The 27001-nt window shown below is 44.1% G+C and overlaps 1 protein-coding gene across 1 annotated transcript; it reads right to left on the bottom strand.

Moving 5' to 3' along the window:
• Window positions 1-12867: 12867 nt before the first annotated feature.
• On the bottom strand, window positions 12868-19719 carry LOC148000439 (uncharacterized). Its single transcript, XM_087589333.1, has 3 exons — window positions 14012-19719; window positions 13587-13909; window positions 12868-13011 (listed from the first exon to the last, which is right to left on the bottom strand). The coding sequence occupies exons 1-3, from the start codon at window positions 19675-19677 to the stop codon at window positions 12989-12991; spliced, it is 6012 nt and encodes a 2003-aa protein (XP_087445459.1). The 5' UTR covers window positions 19678-19719; the 3' UTR covers window positions 12868-12988.
• Window positions 19720-27001: the final 7282 nt, after the last annotated feature.

Here is a 27001-nt window from a genome sequence, read left to right as displayed (position 1 = left end):
TGATCACTGTGATTCCTTAGACAAACAGAACTACAATTTAGTGAGACAATGTCTCAACTTCACCCGTAAAAAGAGAAAAACCCAGAGCCCACCTCAGGACACTGCACCTGAAAAACACCCAGGGATAAACAGTTGGCTGAGGGCCAGCATGAGAATACATTCAACAAGAGCCAAATCAACATGACACATCCTGAGCCCAGATATCCTACTACAGCAAGACCTGGATATCCTAACACAATCAAAGCACAATGAAATTACTTTGAAACCAATCTTATTGATATGATAGAGGAATTTAAAGGAGAAATTAATAAATCCCTTAAAATGTACAGGAAAATATAATCAAACAGGTGAAAAATGAATAAAACATGTCAATACCTGCAAATGATAAAAAAAGAAATAAAGGAAACAAACTGATGGAACCTTGGAGATGGAAAATCTACAAAAGAGAACAAGAACAGAAGCACAGCCAACACAATAAAAGAATTGGAAGAGATGATCTCAGGCATAGAATATATACTTTAAGAAATTAATACATCATCCAAAGAAAAGGTTACCTAAAAAAATGACTGACCCAAAATGTTCAGGTAGTCTGAGACACTGTGAAATTTCCTACTAAGAATAATAGCCATGAGCAAAAGTGGAGAGTACGAGCTCCAAGGATGAGAACATATGTTCAGCAAAATCATAGAAGATAATTTATACAACGTAAAGAAAGAATGCTTATGAACATAAAAGAACCTCACAGAACACCAAATTGATTAGTGTTCCCAACACATAATAATCTCTTCACAAAACGAGAATGGTAGGAATTAACACTCATTGGCTATTAATATCTCTCAATATAAGTGAACTCATCTTCCCCACTAAAAAGACACAGCCTGACAAGCAGGATGTGAAATTAGGACCAAATCTATGAAAAATAGGAATGGAAGAAGTTTCCCAGATTAAAGGCACAGAAAATATCCTCAACAACATCATAGAAGAAAACATCCCAAACTTCAAGAAAAAGATGCCTATCTACACACAAGAAGCTTAAAGTACAAATAGTACTTTATTGTGCCAGAAAAGAAAATCCTCCAGCTACATAATAACCAAAACAGTAAATCCACCAAAAAAGAGAGAAAATTAAAAAGCGGCAAGGAGAAAGAGGCAAGTAACATATTACATATAAAGGCAAACCAATCAGAAATATACCGAACTTCTCAACAGAGAATTAAAAGCCAGAAGTGCCAATGAGATGTCTTCTAGAACCTAAGAGACTACAACTGTCAGCCCAGACTACAACACTTAACAAAATTTTCAAACAACATACATGGAGTAAAAAGATATTTTGTGACAAAACCAAATACAAACTATATCTTTCTACTAATCCATACCTACCAGGGATGCTACAAGCAAAACTCCAAGACAAGTAGAGTAACTGAACTCAACAAAACAGAAGAAATTAATAATCACACAGCAAAACCAATAGAAGAGAAAGACATGCAAACCAACATCAAAATAATAAGTAAAAGCAATCGTTAGTCATTAATACCTCTGAACAGGAACAGATTCACTTGCCAAACAAAAAGACAGGGTCTAAGAGAGCAGATGTATAAACAGAATCTATCGTTCTGTTGCATATCGAAACGGAACTCAGCCACAAAGATAAAAACTACCACAAAATAAAGGGCTGAACCAAAGGACTGAAAAGCAAATGGACCCAAGACACAAGCTGAAGCAGTCAATCTAATAACTGGTAAAATAGACCTTCGATCAGAAATAATCAAAAGAGATGGGAAAGGACACTGCATACAAATCAAAGGAAAATACACCAACATGATGTCTCAATTCTGAACAATGCCTGAGATGCAAGGGCATCCTGCTTCATAAAAGAAACATTTACTAATTTGGCTAAAGCTTAAACCACACCTCAAACCTCACAAATTAAGAGTAGGGGGCATCAACTACATATTATCACTATTATGACCAAAGGACATGTCACCAAAAGAGAAACTAAACTGAAAAATTATGCAACTCATAGATGGCATGTACCAAATGGACCTAACAGATATCTACAGAACCTTTCACACAAATAAAAAATATGTACCGTCTCAGCATCTCATGGAATGTTCTCCAAAATTGAACATATATAGATACAGATCTACATCAACAGATAAAAGAAAAGGGAAAAAAAGAACCAACAACAATCCCCCCAAAAAACTCTTGCATCTAATAAGGTCACCATGGACTAAAGCTGGACTACATCAACAAGAAAACAACAGAAAGCATACAATCTGATAGAAACTGAACAATGCTATGCTCGGTGACCACTGGTGCAAGAAGAAATCGAAGACTTTCTAGAATTCAATGAAAATGAAGGCACAAAACATCCCAACTTAGGGAACACAATAAAAGCAGTGCAAAAGGAAAGTTCATAGCACTATGTCCCTTCATAAAATGGAGCAATTTCATAAAAGCAGCTAAACATCAAATCTGAAATATTGAAAAAAAGAAGCAAACAGGCTCAAGAGAAGATGGTATGAAAATTAAACATAGAAACATGGCAAACAATACAGAGAACAAAACCAAGGGCTGCTTACTCAAACCCACTGACATGTGATTTGACACCCATCACAAAACAAGGTGACAAACTCAAGTGAGAGTAAATGCTGGCAGGATGTGGAGCAAAGGGAAGTCTACTCCATCACTGGTGGGTGTCAACAATAACTGGATATCAATTGGGTGGTTTCTCAGAAAACTGAGAATAGTTCTACCTCCAGGGCCAGCTATAACTCTCCTGGGTGTAGTCAGAAAGATGTCACACGATACCAAAGAACCACATCTTAAACTATGTTCTAGTAGCTTTGCTATGAATTTCATAAAGGCATTGTTTTTGATAGGTAAGTAATATTCCATTGTGTAGATGTACCACATTTTCTGTATCCATTCCTCTGTTGAAGGGCATCTGGGTTCTTTCCAGCTTCTGGCTATTATAAATAAGGCTGCTATGGGCTGGAGAGTTGGCTCAGCAGTTAAGAGCACTGTCTGCTCTTCCAGAGGTCCTGAGTTTGATTCCCAGCAACCACATTGTGGCACATAACCATCTGAAATGGGATCCGATGCCCTCTTCTGTGTGTCTGAAGACAGCTACAGTGTACTCATATAAATAAAATAAATCTTAAAAAAATAAATTTTTAAAATGAAAAAAGACAATGTGGGATACCATTCACCTACTAAGGACAAAGATAATGAATTTTGCTGGTGAATGAATAGAACTTGAGAGTATCTTCCTGAGTGACATAACCCAGACCCAAAAGACATGGATGGTGTATACTCACTTCTAAGTGGATATTAGCAATAAAGTACAGGATATCACTACTATACTCAGGACCGAAAGAAGATGAGCAAGAAAGAACCAAGAGAGGATTTTGAATCTAACTTAGAACATACTGTAAAATAGTCAGAGGAGGCAGAGGAAGGAAGGAACTAGGTGGGAGTGGGTAAATTTGGGACAATTGAGTGTTTCAGGATCGGGTCTGGGGAGATACAGAGGAGATGGCTTGACAGCCATGAAAATGAATGGATAGCTGCAGCTGGTAGGGGTGGGGTTATGGAAAAATTTTACTTGATCATCACATTAGATGCTGATAAAGCCATATAAAAACAAACACCCCTTCATGTTAAAAGTCTTAGAGACCTCAGTGATCAAATTTGCATACCTAAACCAGCCAATAGACAATAACAACTTAAATGCAGAGAAACTTAAAACCAGAGAGTAAGCAAAGCTGCCCACATACAAAGGAGACCTCGCAAAATCTACCAAAGTACACCTACACCAAAGGTGATAAACCCTTACAGAAAAGTGTCTGGATACAAGATTAACTCTGAAAACCAGCAGCCCTCCCTCATACAATAGTTAAAAGAGATAAGAAAAAATTTAGCCAAGCAAAACCCTTCACAGTAACCACAGGGAACATTAAATAGCCCAGTACAACTCTAATCAAGCTACTTAAAGTCCTGTCTGTCAAAAACATTATGTCTCTGAAAAAGGAATTAACAGGACATCTGAAGATGGAAAGGTCTCCTATGCTACAGATGGATAGGATTAACAAGGTGAAAATGGCCATCTTATAAAAAGCATCATCACATTCACTGCACTTCCCATCAAAATTGCAAGACAGTTATTTACAGACCTTGAAAGAGCAATTCTTTCAAAAAAAAAAACCCAAGATCGCTAAGACATAGATAGATAGATAGATAGATAGATAGATAGATAGATAGATAGATAGAGTTAGATATCGATATAGATATAGATCTTGAATAATAAAATAATTCTTGGAGGTATCACCATCCCTGATCTCAAGACATATCACAAAGCAATCATAACAAAAGTTGTATAGAATTAGTACAGAAACAAAAAGTTGATAGGTGGAATCAAATCAAAGAAAAGACACACATATCTACCAACACATGATTATGACAAAGAAGGCAAAACCATACAATGGGGGAAAAATGAAAGTATCTTCAACAAATGATGCAGGTGTAACTGGATGTCTGCATGAAGAAGAATGCAAATAGATGAGTATTTATCACCCTGCACAAAACTCAAGTTCACATGGATGAAAGACCTCAGCATTGAAGCAGAAACATTAATATCCTTGGAACATTAGTACAGTAGACAATTTCCTAAACAGAACACCAATGTCCCAGCCTCTAAGACCAACAACTGATAAATGGGGACTCATGAAACTGAAAACCTTCTGTAAAGCAAAGGAAACCATTAAAGGACAAAACAGAAGCCTACGCATTGGGAAAAGATCTTCACCAGTCCTGCACTTGAAAGAGAAATAATGGTCAAATTATATATAAAAACCCAAGGAGTTAGACACCAATAAACCAATTGGAAAGTGAGGTAAAGTGGTAGATGGAGAATTCTCAACAGAGGAATCTCAGGAGGCAGAGAAATAGTAAATGTTCAGTCTTCAGTCATCACTGAATGCAAATAAAAAGAACTCTTAGATTCCATCCTACCCCAGTCAGAATGGCTAAAATAGAAAACACAAGTGACAGCACATGCTGGCAAGGATATTGAGCAAAGGAAACACTCCTCCATTGTTGGTGGGAGGACACATTTACAACCCCCTTTGAAAAGGAACTTGACAGTTTTTTTTTTTCTAAAAATTAAGAATGGATGGGATTGGCAAACATCATAATGGATGAGGTAACTGAAACCGAGAAGGACAGGCATGGTATGTACTCACTTAAAGGTGAGGACCTTAGCAGCCATAAATTACAGAATAACCAGGCCACAGTGCACAGACCTAAAGAAGCTAAGTAATGAGGGCCCAAGGGAAGATGCGTGAATCTCACTCAGGAGAGAAAATGAAATAGATATCAGGATTCAATTGAGGGAGGGAAATTTGTGGGAGATGGGGAGGGGAACTAAGGTGCAGAGCAGGTGTGGTGTGGGAGCTGGGACAGAAGATACCAGTGGAGAGGCATCTCTATCGTGAAACAAAGACCAGGAACCATGGGGGCTCTTAGCAGTCTATCTATGGAGCTGAGACTCGCGGAGCCTACTAGCAGCAGGTGATATGCAGCTTTCAGTGGTCATCTTCTGTACACAGGGGAGACTTCCAGGAGAAGGAGGAGAACACCAAAGCACTTAGAAAAACATCAACCCAAAATTTATCCTACCAGCAAGATAGGCAGGTTAAAATGGAACGGACATTAAGGAGATACCAAACCAATAACTGGACCAACTTGAGACCCACCCTGTGGAAGAGAGCCAATCTTTGACTCCATTAATGATATTTTGCTATGCTTGCAGACAGAAACCTTGGCTAATTGTTCTGAGAGTCTTCATCAAGCCCTGGATAGAAACAGATGTGCACACCCACAGCCAAATAAATATCAGGTGGAGGTTGGGGCGTCTTGTGAAAGAGTTGGGTGAAGGATATTGAATTCAAAGGAGGACAGTGCCATTGAAGGTTCAGAAACACAACAAGAAAACCTACAGATTAACCAACAGGGGACCATGAGGGCTCACAGGGACTGAACCACCAATCAAAGAGCACGCAAGGCTGCACATAGACCCCATATTCACAGGTAGCAGATGTGCAGCTTCATGTGCTCTTCATGTGGACTCCTGGTTTACTGAACTGAGGGCAGGTTCACATTCTGTTCACATTTGGATTCCTTTCTGCTAGCTGGGCTGCCTTGTGTGGTCACAGTAGGAGAGGAGCTAAAATGTCTGCACTATTTTATCTAGGGTGAATAAGACCAGCTACAATATAGTAAATTTATATATGATATAAAAATCTTACCTTTGTTAAATCTGACATGCTTCACTTTTTTTTTTATGTGCTGGTCTTCTTGCACTGTGGCATAGATTTTAAAGTTATGGTTATCGTACTATTCATAAGAAAAACATTTAGCGAGCATTTGAAGCCCTTTATATTTGAGTCCCCTGTGTCTTAGTTTAGATGTTTACAAACATTCTTTTTTGAAACCGGATCTCACTATGTAGCCATGCTGGTCTGAAACCCACCCCATAGACCATGTTGGACTTAACTCACAAAGGTCTGTGTGTCTCCTACCTCCCACAGTCTGGGATGTAATTCATGGAACTACAGGTCTAGGCAAATAATCTTTAATTCATTTTTCAGCAAATGATTATGATTATTGACTGGTATCCTCCCGAATTTCACAAGAGAAAACATGAGGCATGGTTAAGTTTTAAATAGAGCACAAACTAAAAGGCTCGAGAAAGCATACACACAATCTTTCCCTCTTTCCCTCCCTTCCTCCCTCCCTCCCTCCCTCCCTCCCTCCCTCCCTCCCTCCCTCCCTCCCTTCCTCCCACTTAAAAACTCTAATGACAAGATTTGCCTTGCTCAGGGATGTATGGCATTAGACTCTTAGGGAACACTAGGAGGAAAGATTCCAGGTCTGCAAGGAGATAAGAACTCCAGAGGACAAACAACAGAGTGAAATAACCTGGACACCTGGGGCTCTCAGAGACTGAACCACCAACCACAGAAAATACACGGGCTGGACTCACACCTTCCCACTCATATGTAGCAGAAGAGTAGCTGGATTTTCTTATAGGTCCCAGTCAACTGGGATGGGGCCTATCAAAAACTGTTCCTTATACATGGGATACCTCCTTCTAGCTGAGCTGCCTTGTCTGACCTTGGAGAGAGAGGAAGTGTCTACCCTTGCAGAGACTTGAAGTGCCTGGGTGTGGGGATATATAGGGGATCCATGACTGCTCAGAGGTGAAGGGGAAGGGGAACCGGAAAGGACTGTAGAATAGGGAGACTGAGACAGGGTCAGTGAGTTTGATGTAAAGTGAATAAGAAAAAATAAAATTAAATATTTCAAAGAGCATTAAAGTTTTGAAATGAGAGTGAGCTCTCTCTAGAAAGGCTCACCTTAAAGCACAGATCTGTTGTCTGGAAATAATGGCTCAACATAAACAATAGGTAAACATGTGTACTAAACAGGGAATTTCAGCATAAACAATTTTATTTCATATGGAAAGGAATATAGCTTTGTAAGATCATTTTGTAGAGCTAAACATTAACAAAGTCTAGGACAAGATTTATAATTCTACAATACCAGAATATGTGGAAGGAAATGAACTATTTATATATCCACATTGAAAGCTCCATCTGAAATATGACAAAAAAATGTCTTGGACTGCAGTATCAAGAACATTGCTGGTTCATTACAGGATGAAAGTTTACAGAAAACCTCCTAGCAAAAGGTAGTTTTCTGCTGCATTGGACATTTCAAAACTCAAACAGATCATTAGGAAACACTATTTATTACCTGTGATTATGTATGTATAATTCTAAACATGTGGCTTATGCTGTCATTTTTAGAGTCAGAAATTATAAAATTTCAGACTCAGGGACTGGGGGTGTTTATTCATGGTAGAACATTTGCCAATGACACACATGACCTTTAATTCAGTGGCAAACTGTGTCAAAATAAAAAATACTGAAGTGGACCAACAGCTGATCTAGCTTATTCTTTGTCTTGGTTCATGACTCACGAACTGAACTACTGAACTATGTAGTAATCCTGGTACTGCTGTTCTTTTGTTGTGTTGGAACAGTCTCCGTATTTCCTGTGTCATAAGCTTTCTAAATATTTGTCTCTGAGTTTTTCAAATCATTTAATATCATTTTAATATTCATACTTAAGTAATTGTCACCATCAAGAACAACACTAAGATTGTAGGGAAGGGAGAGGTAGCAATGAATATCCTAGTAAGAGCACCAGTGGAAGGGGAAGCCCTGGGTCCTGCTAAGACTGAACCCCCAGTGAACTAGACTGGTGGGGGGAGGGCGGCAATGGGGGGAAGGTTGGGAGGGGAACACCCATAAGGAAGGGGAATGGGGAGGGGGATGCTTGCCCGGATACCAGGAAAGGGAATAACACTCGAAATGTATATAAGAAATACTCAAGTTAATAAAAAAAAAAAAAAAAAAAAAGAACCTATTCTGCATACAGGCAACATCCTTTAGGATAACCCATGCTGTAATTGTTTGGGACTCACACAAAGATCAAGCTGCACATCTCCTACCTATGTGTGTTGAGGCTTAGGACCAGCCTCTGTATGTTCTTTGGTTGGTGGTTCAGTCTCTAAGAGCCCTAAGAGTCCAGGTCAGTTGATTTCGTTAGTCTTCCTGTGGCGTTCTTATCGTCTGAGGGACTGCAATCCTTCCACTTATTTTTCCATGACAGTCTTCAAGATCCATCCAATTTTAGCTGGGAGTGTTCATCTAAGTCAGCTTCTGGGTGAACCCTCTCATGGGACAGCCTATGCTAGACTCTGTCTGCAAGCATAACAGGATATCATTAATAGTGTCAGGGACTGTTGCTTGACAATGTGATGGGTTTCAAGTTGGGTAGGCTAGTGGTTGGCTTTTCCCTCAGTCTCTCCTCCAGTGTCCCGCGCGAGCTCGCCAGCAAGAATACATGGGAACACACGAATTCTTACTGCAGCTAAACATTTTTTGAATCTTAAGGAGAGGCCCGGGACGCCGGCAGGGCGCGGCTTATATACACCCTAGCGAGGCACATCCACACCTGATTGGTCGCTTACCCAAGATCTCATTAGGCACACCCCGGAGTGGGCAAAGACCTGGCACGAAGGCACTCTTGCACATGCACACACAGTTAACTTCCTGAAAGGAAGTCGGCTGGCGCGGCGGAGGCCCGCGCCATCTTGTGGTGGCGAATGTTATTGCGGCCCTCTACACTCCAGCCCTGTTCCTTCATTGACTGTAGACAGGAAAAAAATTGGATGTAAAGTTTTGTGGTTGGGTCGATGTTCGAATTGCTCCAGTGGGCTTGCTGTGTAGCTAGAAGAGCCAGTCACCCCAGGTTCTGTATCCCCAAGGCTATGATTCACAACCTCCACTGATTCTTGTGTGCCTCCCCTATCCCATTCTCTGTCTCTCTCTCTGAGGTTGTACCCTCACTCAACACTCTTACAAGTTACAGATCTCCATGTAAGGTTTGTATGTAAGCTTGTGGACATGACCTGTGGATGATTAACAGACTATGGCTATTTTTTATGCGTGATTGACAGGCTGTGAAAATTTCTTCTGGATGACAGAGAGTTGAGAGTTGCTTGTAGATGACTGACAGGACAAGGAGGTTTCCAGTGGATGATTGACAGGACTTAGGCAATTCTTATTGATGATTGCCAGGCTGTGGGATTTCCCTATGGATAATTGACAGACTATGGAGGGTTTGCGGACAGATTTTTTGATAAGCTGTGTGTCTTGTGGATGAGTGACAGGCTGTGGGTCTTAGGCTGGATGATTGACACAATGTAGACATGACCCACTGATGCAGTTTTCAGACCACGTGTATCTATGTAAATTCTTACCAACAAATGAACAAGGAAACCCCCAGTCACTAGTACTTTGATTTTTTTTTCATTTCCAAATTTCATTTTTTATGCCCAGGAGTAATGTTTCTGTATTTGCTTCCATCAGGATCACAACATGCTTCTTAGGTAATAGATACAGTATCAATGGTAACACAGGGACTAAAAGGTAGCAAAGCAGGACTTCACGCTTTATGGTAAAATGGTCAGTGTGTGCCTGGACTTACACCAAAATTGGTAAATATCACTATGAGGTGAGAAACAATGGCACCCCAGCTCCTGGATTTTAGATTCAAAATGGTTTAAGCAAAATGAAATGAGGGTCCCAAAGACCAGGGTTCATTTCATAATATTTAAATTTATGAAGTGTAAGGATCTTGACTGGCTAAAGAAACAAAAAGGTGTAAGAATGGGACAATCTTGAGAAATAGTAGAATGGGGATTCTACACAGTACATGTGGGAAGTTACATGTGGGGAGTAAATGGACTGACAGAATGAAAAATTCCAGTTCATCAAGTCGGAGTATTTAAAGAATATGTTCAATAAACAGAGGAATATTTTGGAATTAGAATGCATAATTTATTATTTATATGAAACTGCAGCTTAAAGACTAATTAATTAAGCCTTTAGAACTACAAGATGATCAAGAAGCATGTGGACAATGGAATGTCTACTACTGTGCTACTGGTTCTCCTTCCTAAGCTAGTACAGCCTAAAAATAGGAAATAAGGGATAGAGACTGGGGTGCTTGGTAAAACTCAATTGGCAAAACACTTGTCCTGAAAACCTCATTGCAGATGTGGGTATAATGGGATCCCCAAAGCTTACTTTCCTGCAAGTATGAAGATAATTTTGCTCCAAGACAGAAAATCAAACACACTAGGGATTTGAGTGAGTGAACAGTCTCCAAAATGGAGGGACCAGGGGTGGAACGAAAATGAGGGTTGATGGTCTGTATTCAGTCCCTAGAACCCACAGTATAGCAGAACAGAACTGTCAAGTGGCATTGTCCTTTGGCCCAAACACAGTAATCCACGTGTGGGGGGTAAAGTGAGAGAAAGACAATATCAGTCTCTATCTTTCATATGTGGATCAATGCACAAACAAGATGTACACATGTACACAATGTGAGTACTGGGGTTCAGGGTCATAGATCCAATTCAAAATGTCTTTGACCCATCTGCAAACACAGGTCATATTAGAGTAAAATGTTCTTAGTGAATTTTTTTTTACATAAACTAGACAATGTATTGAAATTTCATAAGATTTTATGATAAAATTTACCATGTTGAGATATATATATATATATATATATATATATATATATATATATATATATATATATATATATATATATACCTTTAGAGATGGATGGGCTGTTAAGAGTTCTAGTTTTGACTGTAGAGCTCTCAGTTTTAATTGCTAGCACATTGCTGGTCACTCACAACTATCTGTAACTCCAATTCCAGGGGAACCAGTACTGAATTCTATCACACATACTGCATAGAAAATGCACAGCAGCAAAATCTTCTACATATAAATCTAATCAATTTAATGATATAAAAAAATGTAATTTCTTTAACTTAAACATGTTAAAGTGCTGAATAGATGGGCTCTAAAAGAAACATTGGAAAAGTATTTATGACTTAATTCAATGATTATGTTTTCTTATAGAAGGCCTAGGATTGGCTCTCTTTAGTTATACAGGCCTCTTATGCCTAGGAGCCCTAAATAGGAATGCAATCCAGTGGGGCTCAGTGAAAAGGAAGGTAAGCATGACCCCTCCCTCTCAGGAGGCAGCCCATAAAATACAGGATGCCCATGATAGACTCTACAGACCCAAGAAGGTAGAAAAAGAAGGGCACAAGAAAGGATATTTGAGAATATAGAATGGTCATGGAAGGCATATGGATGGATGAAAGGAGCTGATTAAGAAAGGAGATAGAAAGGGATAGGGTCAGGCAGGGTTCAGTGTGGGAAGGAGGAGGGAACCATGATAATGAATGGAGATCTGTAACTTGTAAGGGTGTTGAGTGAGGGTACAACCTCAGAGAGAGAGACAGAGAATGGGATAGGGGAGGCACACAAGAATCAGTGGAGGTTGTGAATCATAGCCTTGGGGATACAGAGCCTGGGGTGACTGGCTCTTCTAGCTATGCAGCAAGCCCACTGGAGCAATTCGAACATCAACCCAACCACAAAACTTTAAATCCAATTTTTTTCCTGTCTACAGTCAATGAAGGAACAGGGCTGGAGGAGAGACTGAGGGAAAAGCCAACCACCAGCCTACCCAACTTGAAACCCATCGCATTGTCAAGCAACAGTCCCTGACACTATTAATGATATCCTGTTATGCTTGCAGACAGAGTCTAGCATAGGCTGTCCCATGAGAGGGTTCACCCAGAAGCTGACTTAGATGAACACTCCCAGCTAAAATTGGATGGATCTTGAAGACTGTCATGGAAAAATAAGTGGAAGGATTGCAGTCCCTCAGACGATAAGAACGCCACAGGAAGACTAACCAAATCACCTGACCTGGACTCTTAGGGCTCTTAGAGACTGAACCACCAACCAAAGAACATACAGAGGCTGGTCCTAAGCCTCCACACACATAGGTAGGAGATGTGCAGCTTGATCTTTGTGTGAGTCCCAAACAATTACAGCATGGGTTATCCTAAAGGATGTTGCCTGTATGCAGAATAGGTTCTTCTAGCTAGATTGTGTCCTAGATTAGTCTCACAGAGACTTCATGTTCCAGGGTGGGAAGATAACCAAATGGCCCCTACCCACTGAGAGGAGAAGGAGAGTGGGGCACAAGGGAACAATTATGGGAGAGGCTGACAGGGAGGGGGCAGTGAGCAGGATGTAAAGTAAATAAGTAAATATTAAAATTGAAAATATTAAAATTGAAAATAATTGAAAAAAGTTTCCAGGAAGCATCACATGGCACAACTGAGACTCCAATGAAACAATCAATTTTTACTTCAGTCTACAATCAGACTGAACATTTTATTTTAAAATTTATATATATGATCAATTCTCCCACACAGACTGTGTTTTGATATTCCAATCGATCCTGGAGGAGCATCAAGGGTCTAGGGATCAGGAGCCGCAGCCACTAGAAGAAAAAGAAGAATTATTAACAGTATCATCAGGCACATCTCTGGTGATATTGTCATGCCCAGCATCAACAACATCAGTGTCATTATCATGTAGATATCAATGTAGACATATCAGTGTAGAGAGAAACAGTGAGAAGGTGGATGCTTCTCTTGTTATTTTTAATCTCAGAAGTTGCTTCTTTTGGAATGTTGCGGTCAAAGGCTATGCTAACTTCAGAAGTCAGAGTTCAGAATGACAGCGATAAATAGACAATAACATTTAACAGGAAGTTTTCCCGGCTTAGTCATTCAGGAAACACATGTTTTCACTGGAAGTGACAATAATCTCCTCATTCTAGAATAGGAAACATCCAAGTAGGAAAAAATATTACCTGGTCAGTTGTATTTCTCTAAACTGGATTTGTTACATTATGAAAATTATTTTCTATAAATTGAGAAAAAATAAAGTTTTCAGGTTCTAGGTTATGCGTAAATAGCCCTATAGAAGTATGAAATTTATTAACAAAAGAGACCTAGGTTTCTAGTAAAACAATCTTAATCTATTTTAAGCTACTATTTTAGTTTAACTTACCTGGTCCGACTCTCTTCTTAGTGGGAGCTCCTTGGCCATTTTCTTCATGCCATGCTTGTTGAATTTGGATTTTCATCCATGTTATGATGGATAAGAGTGAGGATATAAGCCATATGAAGAGCAAAAAAGGTATGCGTGGTATCTCTGTTGCCCGAAGATATCCACTCTCCCTGAGAAGGTTCAAGCTGTGGTTTATTGGTTCAGCTCGTGCGGAAGCATGAAAAATATCCTCAGCACCCTGAGTAGCAGGCAGACCTTCTTCTACGTCAGGAGTAAAAGAAGATTCCTCATCTGAAGTAGCAGAATCAAATATTTCTTCTTCACTAAGGGATATCAAAAGAGTCAGGTTAGTCATTTGAATGGAGTCAAGGGAATAACAAGTGCAGGAACCAGGAGTGGGCTCTGGGTCAGCATGGGGTTTGTACCTTGTACTCTCCTTGTAAAGAGGTAAATCAACTACATAATCCAATCCAATGTGACTAGCTGGTCCTGAGTCATGACTCTCAACTAACACACTACTGTCAGCAGCACATGTAACAGACAGCCGAGGTTCAAGAGCAGCCAGACAGTCAGCAACAATGGCAGGATCTGTAGGCTCAGCATCAATAGCAGCCATACTGTCAGCAGGGTGGGTGGACATACTGGACTCAGGCTGAACAGCAGGCAGACAGTCAGCAGTACTGGAGCAATTAGTATGTTCAGGCTCAACAGCAGTCAGAATGTCAGCATGGTGGGTGGCCATAGTTGGCTCTGGCTCAGCAGAGTCCAGACAGTCAGCAGCTTTGGTGGAATTAGTCAGTTCAGGCTCAATAGCTACCAAACTGTCAGCAGGGTGTGGGGACATAGATGACTCAGGCTGAACAGAATCCAGACATTCAGCAGGGTGGTTTGACCTAGTTAGCTCAGGCTGAACAGTAGCCAGACAATCAGCAGCTTTGGTGGAAAAAGTAGGCTCAGGCTCAACAGATGCCAAAGTGTCAGCAGGCTGGGTGGACATGGTTGGCTCAGCCTTGAGAGAAGCCAGACAGTCAGCAGCTTTATTGGCATGAGACAGCTCATGCTCAAGAGCAGCCAGACTGTCGGAACGGGGGGTGGGCATAGCTGGCTCTTGTTCAATAGAGTCCAGACCGTCAGCAGCATTGGTAGAATTATTATGTTCAGGCTCAACAGCTGCCAAACTGTCAGCAGGCTGGGTGGACATGGTTGTCTCAGTCCCAACAGAAGCCAGACATTCAGTAGCATTGGTGGAATTAATCAGCTCAGCCTTGAGAGAAGCCAGACAGCCAGCATCTTTGTTGGCATGAGACAGCTCATGCTCAAGAGCAGCCAGACTGTCGGCACGGTGGGTGGACATAGCTGGCTCTGGCTCAACATAGGCCAGGCAGTCAGCAGCACTGGAGGATTTAGTCGACTCAGGCTCAAGAGCCGCCAGACAGTAAGCAGCATTGGTGGAATGTGTAGGCTCAAGCTCATCAGTAGCCATATTGTCAGCAGGGTGGGTGGACATAGTTGTCTCAGTCCCAACAGAAGCCAAACAATCAGAAGCATTGGTAGAATCAATTGACTCAGCCTTCTGAGAAGCCAGACAGTCAGCAGTGTTGTTGGAATTAGTCAGCTCATGCTCAAGAGCAGCCAGACTGTCGGCACGGTGGGTGGGCTTAGCTGGCTCTTGTTCAACAGAGTCCAGACCGTCAGCAGCATTGGTGGAATTATGTTCAGGCTCAACAGCTGCCAAACTGTCAGTAGGCTGGGTGGACATGGTTGTCTCAGTCCCAACAGAAGCCAGACAATCAGTAGCATTGATGGAATTAATCAGCTCAGCCTTGAGAGAAGCCAGACAGTCAGCATCTTTGTTGACATGAGACAGCTCATGCTCAAGAGCAGCCAGACTGTCGGCACGGTGGGTGGACATACCTGGCTCTGGCTCAACATAGGCCAGACAGTCAGCAGAATTGGAGGATTTAGTCGACTTAGGCTCAAGAGCAGCCAGACAGTAAGCAGCGTTGGTCGAATTTGTAGGCTCAAGCTCATCAGTAGCCATATTATCAGCAGGGTGTGTGGACATAGATGACTCAGGCTGAACAGAGTCCAGACAGTCAGCAGGGTGGTTTGACCTAGTTAGCTCTGGCAGAACAGTAGCCAGAAAATCAGCAGCTCTGGTGGAAATTGTAGGCTCAGGCTCAACAGCTGCCGAACTGTCAGCAGGCTGGGTGGACATGGTTGGCTCAGCCTTGAGAGAAGCCAGACAGTCAGCAGCTTTGTTGGCATGAGACAGCTCATGCTCAAGAGCAGCCAGACTGTCGGCATGGTGGGTGGACATAGCTGGCTCTGGCTCAACGGAGTCCAGACTGTCAGCAGCATTGGTAGAATCATTATAGTCAGGCTCATGAGCAATAGGAATATCAGCAAGGTGGGTAGACATGGTTGTCTCAGACCCAACAGAAGCCAGAATATCAGCAGTATTGGAGGAATTAGTCGACTGGGGCTCAAGAGCGGCCAGAAAGTAAGCAGCATTGGTGGAATGTGTAGGCTCAAGCTCATCCATAGCCATATTGTCAGCAGGGTGGGTGGACATAGTTGTCTCAGTCCCAACAGAAGCCAAACAATCAGTAGCATTGGTAGAATCAATTGACTCAGCCTTCTGAGAAGCCAGACAGTCAGCAGTGTTGTTGGAATTAGTCAGCTCATGCTCAAGAGCAGCCAGACTGTTGGAATGGTGGGTGGGATTAGCTGGCTCTTGTTCAACAGAGCCCAGACCATCAGCAGCATTGGTGGAACTATTATGTTCAGGCTCAACAGCTGCCACACTGTCAGTAGGCTGGGTGGACATGGTTGTCTCAGTCCCAAAAGAAGCCAGACAATCAGTAGCATTGATGGAATTAATCAGCTCAGTCTTGAGAGAAGGCAGGCAGTCAGCATCTTTGTTGGCATGAGACAGCTCATGCTCAAGAGCAGCCAGACTGTCGGCACGGTGGGTGGACATACCTGGCTCTGGCTCAACATAGGCCAGACAGTCAGCAGCATTGGAGGATTTAGTCGACTCAGGCTCAAGAGCAGCCAGACAGTAAGCAGCGTTGGTCGAATTTGTAGGCTCAAGCTCATCAGTAGCCATATTATCAGCAGGGTGTGTGGACATAGATGACTCAGGCTGAACAGAGTCCAGACAGTCAGCAGGGTGGTTTGACCTAGTTAGCTCTGGCAGAACAGTAGCCAGAAAATCAGCAGCTCTGGTGGAAATTGTAGGCTCAGGCTCAACAGCTGCCGCACTGTCAGCAGGCTGGGTGGACATGGTTGGCTCAGCCTTGAGAGAAGCCAGACAGTCAGCAGCTTTGTTGGCATGAGACAGCTCATGCTCAAGAGCAGCCAGACTGTCGGCACGGTGGGTGGACATAGCTGGCTCTGGCTCAACGGAGTCCAGACTGTCAGCAGCATTGGTAGAATCATTATAGTCAGGCTCATGAGCAATAGGAATATCAGCAAGGTGGGTAGACATGGTTGTCTCAGACCCAACAGAAGCCAGAATATCAGCAGCATTGGAGGAATTAGTCGACTGGGGCTCAAGAGCCGCCAGAAAGTAAGCAGCATTGGTGGAATGTGTAGCCTCAAGCTCATCAGTAGCCATATTGTCAGCCGGGTGGGTGGACATAGTTGTCTCAGTCCCAACAGAAGCCAAACAATCAGTAGCATTGGTAGAATCAATTGACTCAGCCTTCTGAGAAGCCAGACAGTCAGCAGTGTTGTTGGAATTAGTCAGCTCATGCTCAAGAGCAGCCAGGCTGTCGGCACGGTAGGTGGGCTTAAATGGCTCTTGTTCAACAGAGTCCTTACCGTCAGCAGTATTGGTGGAATTATGTTCAGGCTCAACAGCTGCCAAATTGTCAGTAGGCTGGGTGGACATGGTTGTCTCAGTCCCAACAGAAGCCAGACAATCAGTAGCATTGGTGGAATTAATCAGCTCAGCCTTGAGAGAAGCCAGACAGTCAGCATCTTTGTTGGCATGAGACAGCTCATGCTCAAGAGCAGCCAGACTGTCGGCATGGTGGGTGGACATAGCTGGCTCTGGCTCAACATAGGCCAGACAGTCAGCAGCATTGGAGGATTTAGTCGACTCAGGCTCAAGAGCAGCCAGTGTGTCAGCAGGGTGATTGGACATAGTTGGCTCTGGTTCCACATCAGGCAGACTGTCAGCAGGGTGGGTGGACATGTTTGGCTCAGGCTCAAGGTCAGCCAGACAGTCAGCACCTTTGGTAGAAGTATTATGTGCAGGCTCGTCAGCAGTCAGAATGTCAGCAGGGTGGGTGGACATAGTCGGCTCAGGCTCAACAGCTGCCATACTGTCAGCAGGTTTGGTGGACATAGCGGGCTCTGGTGCAACAGCAGCCCGACAGTCAGCGGCATTGGTAGAAATAGTCGGATCAGGCTCAAGGTCAGCCAGACAGTCAGCAGTGTTGTTGAAATTAGTCAGCTCAGGCTCAAGAGCAGCCAGAGTGTCAGCAGGGTGGGTGGACATAGTTGGCTCTGGTTCCACATCTGGCAGACAGTCAGCAGGGTAGGTGGACATAGTTGGCTCTGGTGCAACAGCAGCCTGAAAGTCAGCGGCATTGGTAGAAATAGTCGGATCAGGCTCAAGGTCAGCCAGACAGTCAGCAGTGTTGTTGAAATTGGTCAGCTCAGGCTCAAGAGCAGCCAGAGTGTCAGCAGGGTGGGTGGACATAGTTGGCTCTGGTTCCACATCAGGCAGACTGTCAGCAGGGTGGGTGGACATGTTTGGCTCAGGCTCAAGGTCAGCCCGACAGTCAGCAGCTTTGGTAGAAGTATTATGTTCAGGCTCGTCAGCAGTCAGAATGTCAGCAGGGTGAGTGGACATAGTCGGCTCAGGCTCAACAGCTGCCATACTGTCAGCAGGGTTGGTGGACATAGCGGGCTCTGGTGCAACAGCAGCCCGACAGTCAGCGGCATTGGTAGAAATAGTCGGATCAGGCTCAAGGTCAGCCAGACAGTCAGCAGTGTTGTTGGAATTAGTCAGCTCAGGCTCAAGAGCAGCCAGAGTGTCAGCAGGGTGGGTGGACATAGTTGGCTCTGGTTCCACATCAGGCAGACAGTCAGCATGGTGGGTGGACATAGTTGGCTCTGGTGCAACAGCAGTCTGAAAGTCAGCGGCATTGGTAGAAATAGTCGGATCAGGCTCAAGGTCAGCCAGACAGTCAGCAGTGTTGTTGAAATTGGTAAGCTCAGGCTCAAGAGCAGCCAGAGTGTCAGCAGGGTGGGTGGACATAGTTGGCTCTGGTTCCACATCAGGCAGACTGTCAGCAGGGTGGGTGGACAAGTTTGGCTCAGGCTCAAGGTCAGCCAGACAGTCAGCAGCTTTGTTAGAATTATTATGTTCAGGCTCATCAGCAGTCAGAATGTCAGCAGGGTGGGTGGACATAGTCGGCTCAGGCTCAACAGCTGCCATACTGTCAGCAGGGTTGGTGGACATAGCAGGCTCTGGTGCAACAGCAGCCTGAAAGTCAGCGGCATTGGTAGAAATCGTCGGATCAGGCTCAAGGTCAGCCAGACAGTCAGCAGTGTTGTTGGAATTAGTCAGCTCAGGCTCAAGAGCAGCCAGAGTGTCAGCAGGGTGGGTGGACATAGTTGGCTCTGGTTCCACTTCTGGCAGACAGTCAGCAGGGTAGGTGGACATAGCAGGCTCTGGTGCAACAGCAGCCTGAAAGTCAGCGGCATTGGTAGAAATCGTCGGATCAGGCTCAAGGTCAGCCAGACAGTCAGCAGTGTTGTTGGAATTAGTCAGCTCAGGCTCAAGAGCAGCCAGAGTGTCAGCAGGGTGGGTGGACATAGTTGGCTCTGGTTCCACATCAGGCAGACAGTCAGCAGGGTGGGTGGACATAGCTGGCTCTGGTGCAACAGCAGCCTGAAAGTCAGCGGCATTGGTAGAAATAGTCGGATCAGGCTCAAGGTCAGCCAGACAGTCAGCAGTGTTGCTGAAATTGGTCAGCTCAGGCTCAAGAGCAGCCAGAGTGTCAGCAGGGTGAGTGGACATAGTTGGCTCTGGTTCCACATCAGGCAGACTGTCAGCAGGGTGGGTGGACATGTTTGGCTCAGGCTCAAAGTCAGCCAGACAGTCAGCAGCTTTGGTAGAATTATTATGTTCAGGCTCATCAGCAGTCAGAATGTCAGCAGGGTGGGTGGACATAGTCGGATCAGGCTCAACAGCTGCCATACTGTCAGCAGGGTTGGTGGACATAGCAGGCTCTGGTGCAACAGCAGCCTGAAAGTCAGCGGCATTGGTAGAAATCGTCGGATCAGGCTCAAGGTCAGCCAGACAGTCAGCAGTGTTGTTGGAATTAGTCAGCTCAGGCTCAAGAGCAGCCAGAGTGTCAGCAGGGTGGGTGGACATAGTTGGCTCTGGTTCCACATCTGGCAGACAGTCAGCAGGGTAGGTGGACATAGCAGGCTCTGGTGCAACAGCAGCCTGAAAGTCAGCGGCATTGGTAGAAATCGTCGGATCAGGCTCAAGGTCAGCCAGACAGTCAGCAGTGTTGTTGGAATTAGTCAGCTCAGGCTCAAGAGCAGCCAGAGTGTCAGCAGGGTGGGTGGACATAGTTGGCTCTGGTTCCACATCTGGCAGACAGTCAGCAGGGTAGGTGGACATAGTTGGCTCTGGTGCAACAGCAGCCTGAAAGTCAGCAGCAGTGGTAGAAATAGTCGGATCAGGCTCAAGGTCAGCCAGACAGTCAGCAGTGTTGTTGAAATTGGTCAGCTCAGGCTCAAGAGCAGCCAGAGTGTCAGCAGGGTGGGTGGACATAGTTGGCTCTGGTTCCACATCAGGCAGACTGTCAGCAGGGTGGGTGGACATGTTTGGCTCAGGCTCAAGGTCAGCCCGACAGTCAGCAGCTTTGGTAGAAGTATTATGTTCAGGCTCGTCAGCAGTCAGAATGTCAGCAGGGTGGGTGGACATAGTCGGCTCAGGCTCAACAGCTGCCATACTGTCAGCAGGGTTGGTGGACATAGCGGGCTCTGGTGCAACAGCAGCCCGACAGTCAGCGGCATTGGTAGAAATAGTCGGATCAGGCTCAAGGTCAGCCAGACAGTCAGCAGTGTTGTTGGAATTAGTCAGCTCAGGCTCAAGAGCAGCCAGAGTGTCAGCAGGGTGGGTGGACATAGTTGGCTCTGGTTCCACATCAGGCAGACAGTCAGCAGGGTGGGTGGACATAGTTGGCTCTGGTGCAACAGCAGCCTGAAAGTCAGCGGCATTGGTAGAAATAGTCGGATCAGGCTCAAGGTCAGCCAGACAGTCAGCAGTGTTGTTGAAATTGGTCAGCTCAGGCTCAAGAGCAGCCAGAGTGTCAGCAGGGTGAGTGGACATAGTTGGCTCTGGTTCCACATCAGGCAGACTGTCAGCAGGGTGGGTGGACATGTTTGGCTCAGGCTCAAGGTCAGCCAGACAGTCAGCAGCTTTGGTAGAATTATTATGTTCAGGCTCATCAGCAGTCAGAATGTCAGCAGGGTGGGTGGACATAGTCGGCTCAGGCTCAACAGCTGCCATACTGTCAGCAGGGTTGGTGGACATAGCAGGCTCTGGTGCAACAGCAGCCTGAAAGTCATTGGCATTGGTAGAAATCGTCGGATCAGGCTCAAGGTCAGCCAGACAGTCAGCAGTGTTGTTGGAATTAGTCAGCTCAGGCTCAAGAGCAGCCAGAGTGTCAGCAGGGTGGGTGGACATAGTTGGCTCTGGTTCCACATCTGGCAGACAGTCAGCAGGGTAGGTGGACATAGCAGGCTCTGGTGCAACAGCAGCCTGAAAGTCAGCGGCATTGGTAGAAATCGTCGGATCAGGCTCAAGGTCAGCCAGACAGTCAGCAGTGTTGTTGGAATTAGTCAGCTCAGGCTCAAGATCAGCCAGAGTGTCAGCAGGGTGGGTGGACATAGTTGGCTCTGGTTCCACATCTGGCAGACAGTCAGCAGGGTAGGTGGACATAGTTGGCTCTGGTGCAACAGCAGCCTGAAAGTCAGCGGCATTGGTAGAAATAGTCGGATCAGGCTCAAGGTCAGCCAGACAGTCAGCAGTGTTGTTGAAATTGGTCAGCTCAGGCTCAAGAGCAGCCAGAGTGTCAGCAGGGTGGGTGGACATAGTTGGCTCTGGTTCCACATCAGGCAGACTGTCAGCAGGGTGGGTGGACATGTTTGGCTCAGGCTCAAGGTCAGCCAGACAGTCAGCAGTGTTGTTGAAAGTAGTCAGCTCAGGCTCAAGAGCAGCCAGAGTGTCAGCAGGGTGGGTGGACATAGTTGGCTCTGGTTCCACATCAGGCAGACAGTCAGCAGGGTGGGTGGACATAGTTGGCTCTGGTGCAACAGCAGCCTGAAAGTCAGCGGCATTGGTAGAAATCGTCGGATCAGGCTCAAGGTCAGCCAGACAGTCAGCAGTGTTGTTGGAATTAGTCAGTTCAGGCTCAAGAGCAGCCAGAGTGTCTGCAGGGTGATTGGACATAGTTGGCTCTGGTTCCACATCAGGCAGACTGTCAGCAGGGTGGGTGGACATGTTTGGCTCAGGCTCAAGGTCAGCCAGACAGTCAGCAGTGTTGTTGAAAGTAGTCAGCTCAGGCTCAAGAGCAGCCAGAATGTCAGCAGGGTGGGTGGACATAGTTGGCTCTGGTTCCACATCAGGCAGACAGTCAGCAGGGTGGGTGGACATAGTTGGCTCTGGTGCAACAGCAGCCTGAAAGTCAGCGGCAATGGTAGAAATCGTCGGATCAGGCTCAAGGTCAGCCAGACAGTCAGCAGTGTTGTTGGAATTAGTCAGTTCAGGCTCAAGAGCAGCCAGAGTGTCTGCAGGGTGATTGGACATAGTTGGCTCTGGTTCCACATCAGGCAGACTGTCAGCAGGGTGGGTGGACATGTTTTGCTCAGGCTCAAGGTCAGCCAGACAGTCAGCAGTGTTGTTGAAAGTAGTCAGCTCAGGCTCAAGAGCAGCCAGAGTGTCAGCAGGGTGGGTGGACATAGTTGGCTCTGGTTCCACATCAGGCAGACAGTCAGCAGGGTGGGTGGACATAGTTGGCTCTGGTGCAACAGCAGCCTGAAAGTCAGCGGCATTGGTAGAAATCGTCGGATCAGGCTCAAGGTCAGCCAGACAGTCAGCAGTGTTGTTGGAATTAGTCAGCTCACGCTCAAGAGCAGCCAGACAGTCAGTAGCATTTGTAGAATTTGTTGGGTCAGGCTCGGCAGCATCCAGGCTGTCAGCAGTAGAGGTGGAAGCTTCACGATCAGCAGTAGCCTTAGGAATAGAATTTCTATGCTCAGAAGACACCGCATAGAAATTATCTGTTTTATATTTTTCATCCTAAAACGAAAATTAGCAGTGATACTTTTGATTGAAAATTTACTGATTTTATTCATTCTATCACCCTTCTGATAATGTCAGAACCTGGATTCATAGTCCCCAAACTATTTGTGTATTCTGTCGAAAGTTAGCACGACATTCAGTGACATTCAGTGAAGTCTGCTTCCTGTCTGCTTGAGTAATTGGCCCAGAGTTTTTCAAAGTCTTTACTGTGGATCTCTTTAGGTTTATACTTAGATTTCTTCTGCTCTTTGCTACCTGAAGTCATTTTTCCTTGTAAGATGGAAATATATAAATAGAAAGGACAAAATGTGACTCTTGGCCTCTGATGTTTTGCTCTACTCTTCCTCTAAATAGTGATTTTGTAATATTCTCTTTCCTTCATATTCTATGGTTCATTCTGCACTGTTTCTCTCTAAAACTCTCCAAGTAAAAAGGCCACCTCCCTCCCTCCGCCCCTCCCTCCCTCCTCCCTCTCTCTCTCTCTCTCTCTCCCCCCGTCTTTTTGTACTTTCTGCTGCACTACCCCTCAAGTAGCCACTTTTCTTATTCCTTCGTGAGAGAGATGGGAATATTCTTTATACCAAATCTTTCTCTGGATAATCACCTTCTCTTTCATGCAATTAAGCATCACTTTTAAACAAGGTGCTTCATTCTATAAACTAAGGTTACATTGATTACTTAGCATTAAGGGTGGGTACTAAGGAAATGTCTACATTCCAGTTTGAGAGATTAAAGGTCTGTGCAAAGGCTGAACCACAGCAATTAGTAGAAATTTGTTTATAAGTAAACAACGCAATCTGGGAGGAGGGCACAGTATCGTCAACTATTCTGTAACATCATGACTATTGCTACACTTACAGGATGTATATTAAGACCTCATCCAGCACCTCTGTGGTGGCTTGAATGTCAACAGCCCCATAGGCTCACATTATGCTTGCTGTGCAGAGCGCTGAATTATTTTCAAAAGGAGTAGGTGGTGGGGCTGTTTTGTAGTAAAACTGTTGCCAGGATGAGGTTTAAGATTTCAATAGAGAGACAGAGCTGGAAACAGAGTAGAACAACAGTGCTTTCTTTTGGCATCTGAGACACCGCCAGAACCTGAAGGGACTGACCATATAAACAGTTCTCTACACCCAAATCCTGTGGGAGGGAGAGCTAAACCTTCAGAGAGGCAGACATGCCTGGGAAACCAGAAGAGACTGCACTCTGCACACATTACTGACTCCAGAGGAAAACACCAAACGCCATCTGGAACCCTGGTGCACAGAAGCTCCCGGAAAGGGCGGTCAGAACTTCCTGGTGGCTGCCGCCGCGGAGAGCTCATAAGCAACACCCCATGAGCAACCTTGAGCCTCCGGATCACAGGTAAGACCAACTTTTCTGCTCCAAGTGACCTGCCTGGTGAATTCAGGGCACAGGCCCACAGGAACAGCTGAAGACCTGTAGATAGGAAAAACTACACGCCCCAAAGCAGAACACTCTGTTCCCATAACTGGCTGAAAGAAAACAGGAAAAGAGGTCTACAGCACTCCTGAAAAACAGGCATATAGGACAGTCTAGCCACTGTCAGAAATAGCAGAACAAAGTAACACTAGAGATAATCTGATGGCGAGAGGCAAGCACAGGAACCCAAGCAACAGAAACCAAGACTACATGGCATCATCGGAGCCCAATTCTCCCACCAAAGCAAACACAAAATATCCAAACACACAAGAAAAGCAAGATCTAGTTTCAAAGTCATATTTGATCATGATGCTGGAGAACTTCCAGAAAGACGTGAATAACTCCCTTAGAGAACAAGTAGAAGCCGACAGAGAGGAATCGCAAAAATCCCTGAAAGAATTCCAGGAAAACATAAATAAACAAGTAGAAGCCCATAGAGAGGAGTCACAAAAATCCCTGAAAGAATTCCAGGAAAACACAATCAAACAGTTGAAGGAATTGAAAATGGAAATAGAAGCAATCAAGAAAGAACACATGGAAACAACCCTGGAAATACAAAACCTAAAGAAGAGACAAGGAGCTGTAGATACGAGCTTCACCAACAGAATACAAGATATGGAAGAGAGAATCTCAGGAGCAGAAGATTCCATAGAAATCATCAACTCAACAGTCAAAGATAATGTAAAGCGGAAAAAGCTACTGGTCCAAAACATACAGGAAATCCAGGACTCAATGAGAAGATCAAACCTAAGGATAATAGGTATAGAAGAGAGTGAAGACTCCCAGCTCAAAGGACCAGTAAATATCTTCAACAAAATCATAGAAGAAATCTTCCCTAACCTAAAGAAAGAGATACCCATAAGCATACAAGAAGCCTACAGAACTCCAAATAGATTGGACCAGAAAAGAAACAGCTCCCGTCACATAATAGTCAAAACACCAAACGCACAAAATAAAGAAAGAATATTAAAAGCAGTAAGGGAAAAAGATCAAGTAACATAAAGGCAGACCTATCAGAATCATACAGACTTTTCGCCAGAAACTATAAAATCCAGAAGATCCTGGACAGATGTCATACAGAACCTAAGAGAACACAAATGCCAGCCCAGGTTACTGCATCCTGCAAAACTCTCAATTAACATAGATGAAGAAACCAAGATATTCCAGGACAAAACCAAATTTACACAATATCTTTCTACAAATCCAGCACTACAAAGGATAATAAATGGTAAAGCCCAACATAAGGAGGCAAGAGATACCCTAGACGAAGCAAGAAACTAATCGTCTTGGCAACAAAACAAAGAGAAGAAAAGCGCACAAACATAACCTCATATCCAAATATGAATATAACAGGAAGCAATAATCACTATTCCTTAATATCTCTCAACATCAATGGCCTCAACTCCCCAATGAAAAGACATAGATTAACAAACTGGATACGCAACGAGGACCCTGCATTCTGCTGCCTACAGGAAACACACCTCAGAGACAAAGACAGACACTACCTCAGAGTGAAATGCTGGAAAACAACTTTCCAAGCAAATGGTCAGAAGAAGCAAGCTGGAGTAGCCATTCTAATGTCAAATAAAATCAATTTTCAACCAAAAGTCATCAAAAAAGATAAGGAAGGACACTTTATATTCATCAAAGGAAAAATCCACCAAGATGAACTCTCAATCCTAAATATCTATGCCCCAAATACAAGGGCACCTACATACATAAAAGAAACCTTACTAAAGCTCAAAACACACATTGCACCTCACACAATGATGGTAGGAGATTTCAACACCCCACTCTCATCAATGGACAGATCATGGAAATAGAAATTAAACAGAGACCTAGACAGATTAAGAGAATTCATGAGCCAAATGGACTTAACGGATATTTATAGAACATTCTATCCTAAAGCAAAAGGATATACCTTCTTCTCAGCTCCTCATGGTACTTTCTCCAAAATTGACCATATAATTGGTCAAAAAACGGGCCTCAACAGGTACAGAAAGATAGAAATAATCCCATGCATCTTATCAGACCACCATGGCCTAAAGTTGGTCTTCAATAACAATAATGGAAGAATGTCCACATATACGTGGAAATAAAACAATGCTCTATTCAATGATAACCAGGTCAAGGAAGAAATAAAGAAAGAAATTAAAGATTGCTTAGAATTTAATGAAAACGAAGGTACAACATACCCAAACTTATGGGACACAATGAAAGCTGTGCTATGAGGAAACTCATAACGCTGAGTGCCTGCAGAAAGAAAGAGGAAAGAGCATATGTCAGCAGCTTGACAACACCCCTAAACGCTCTAGAACAAAAAGAAGCAAACACACCCAGGAGGAGTAGAATGCAGGAAATAATCAAACTCAGAGCTGAAATCAGCCAAGTAGAAACAAATGGACCATAGAAAGAATCAACAGAACCAAGAGATGGTTCTTTGAGACAATCATTAAGATAGATAAACCCTTAGCCAGACTAACTAGAGGACACAGAGAGTGTGTCCAAATTAACAAAATCAGAAATGAAAAGGGAGACATAACTACAGATTCAGACGAAATTCAAAAAATCATCAGATCTTAGTATAAAAGCCTGTATTCAACAAAACTTGAAAATCTGCAGGAAATGGACA

This window comes from Rattus norvegicus, chromosome 16 (genome assembly GCF_021556685.1).
Source record: "Rattus norvegicus strain SHRSP/BbbUtx chromosome 16, alternate assembly SHRSP_T2T, whole genome shotgun sequence".
In the NCBI taxonomy this organism is placed as follows: Eukaryota; Metazoa; Chordata; class Mammalia; order Rodentia; family Muridae; genus Rattus; species Rattus norvegicus.
Note: the sequence above shows the minus strand (reverse complement) of the source record. Positions and strands in the feature narration are given on the sequence as shown.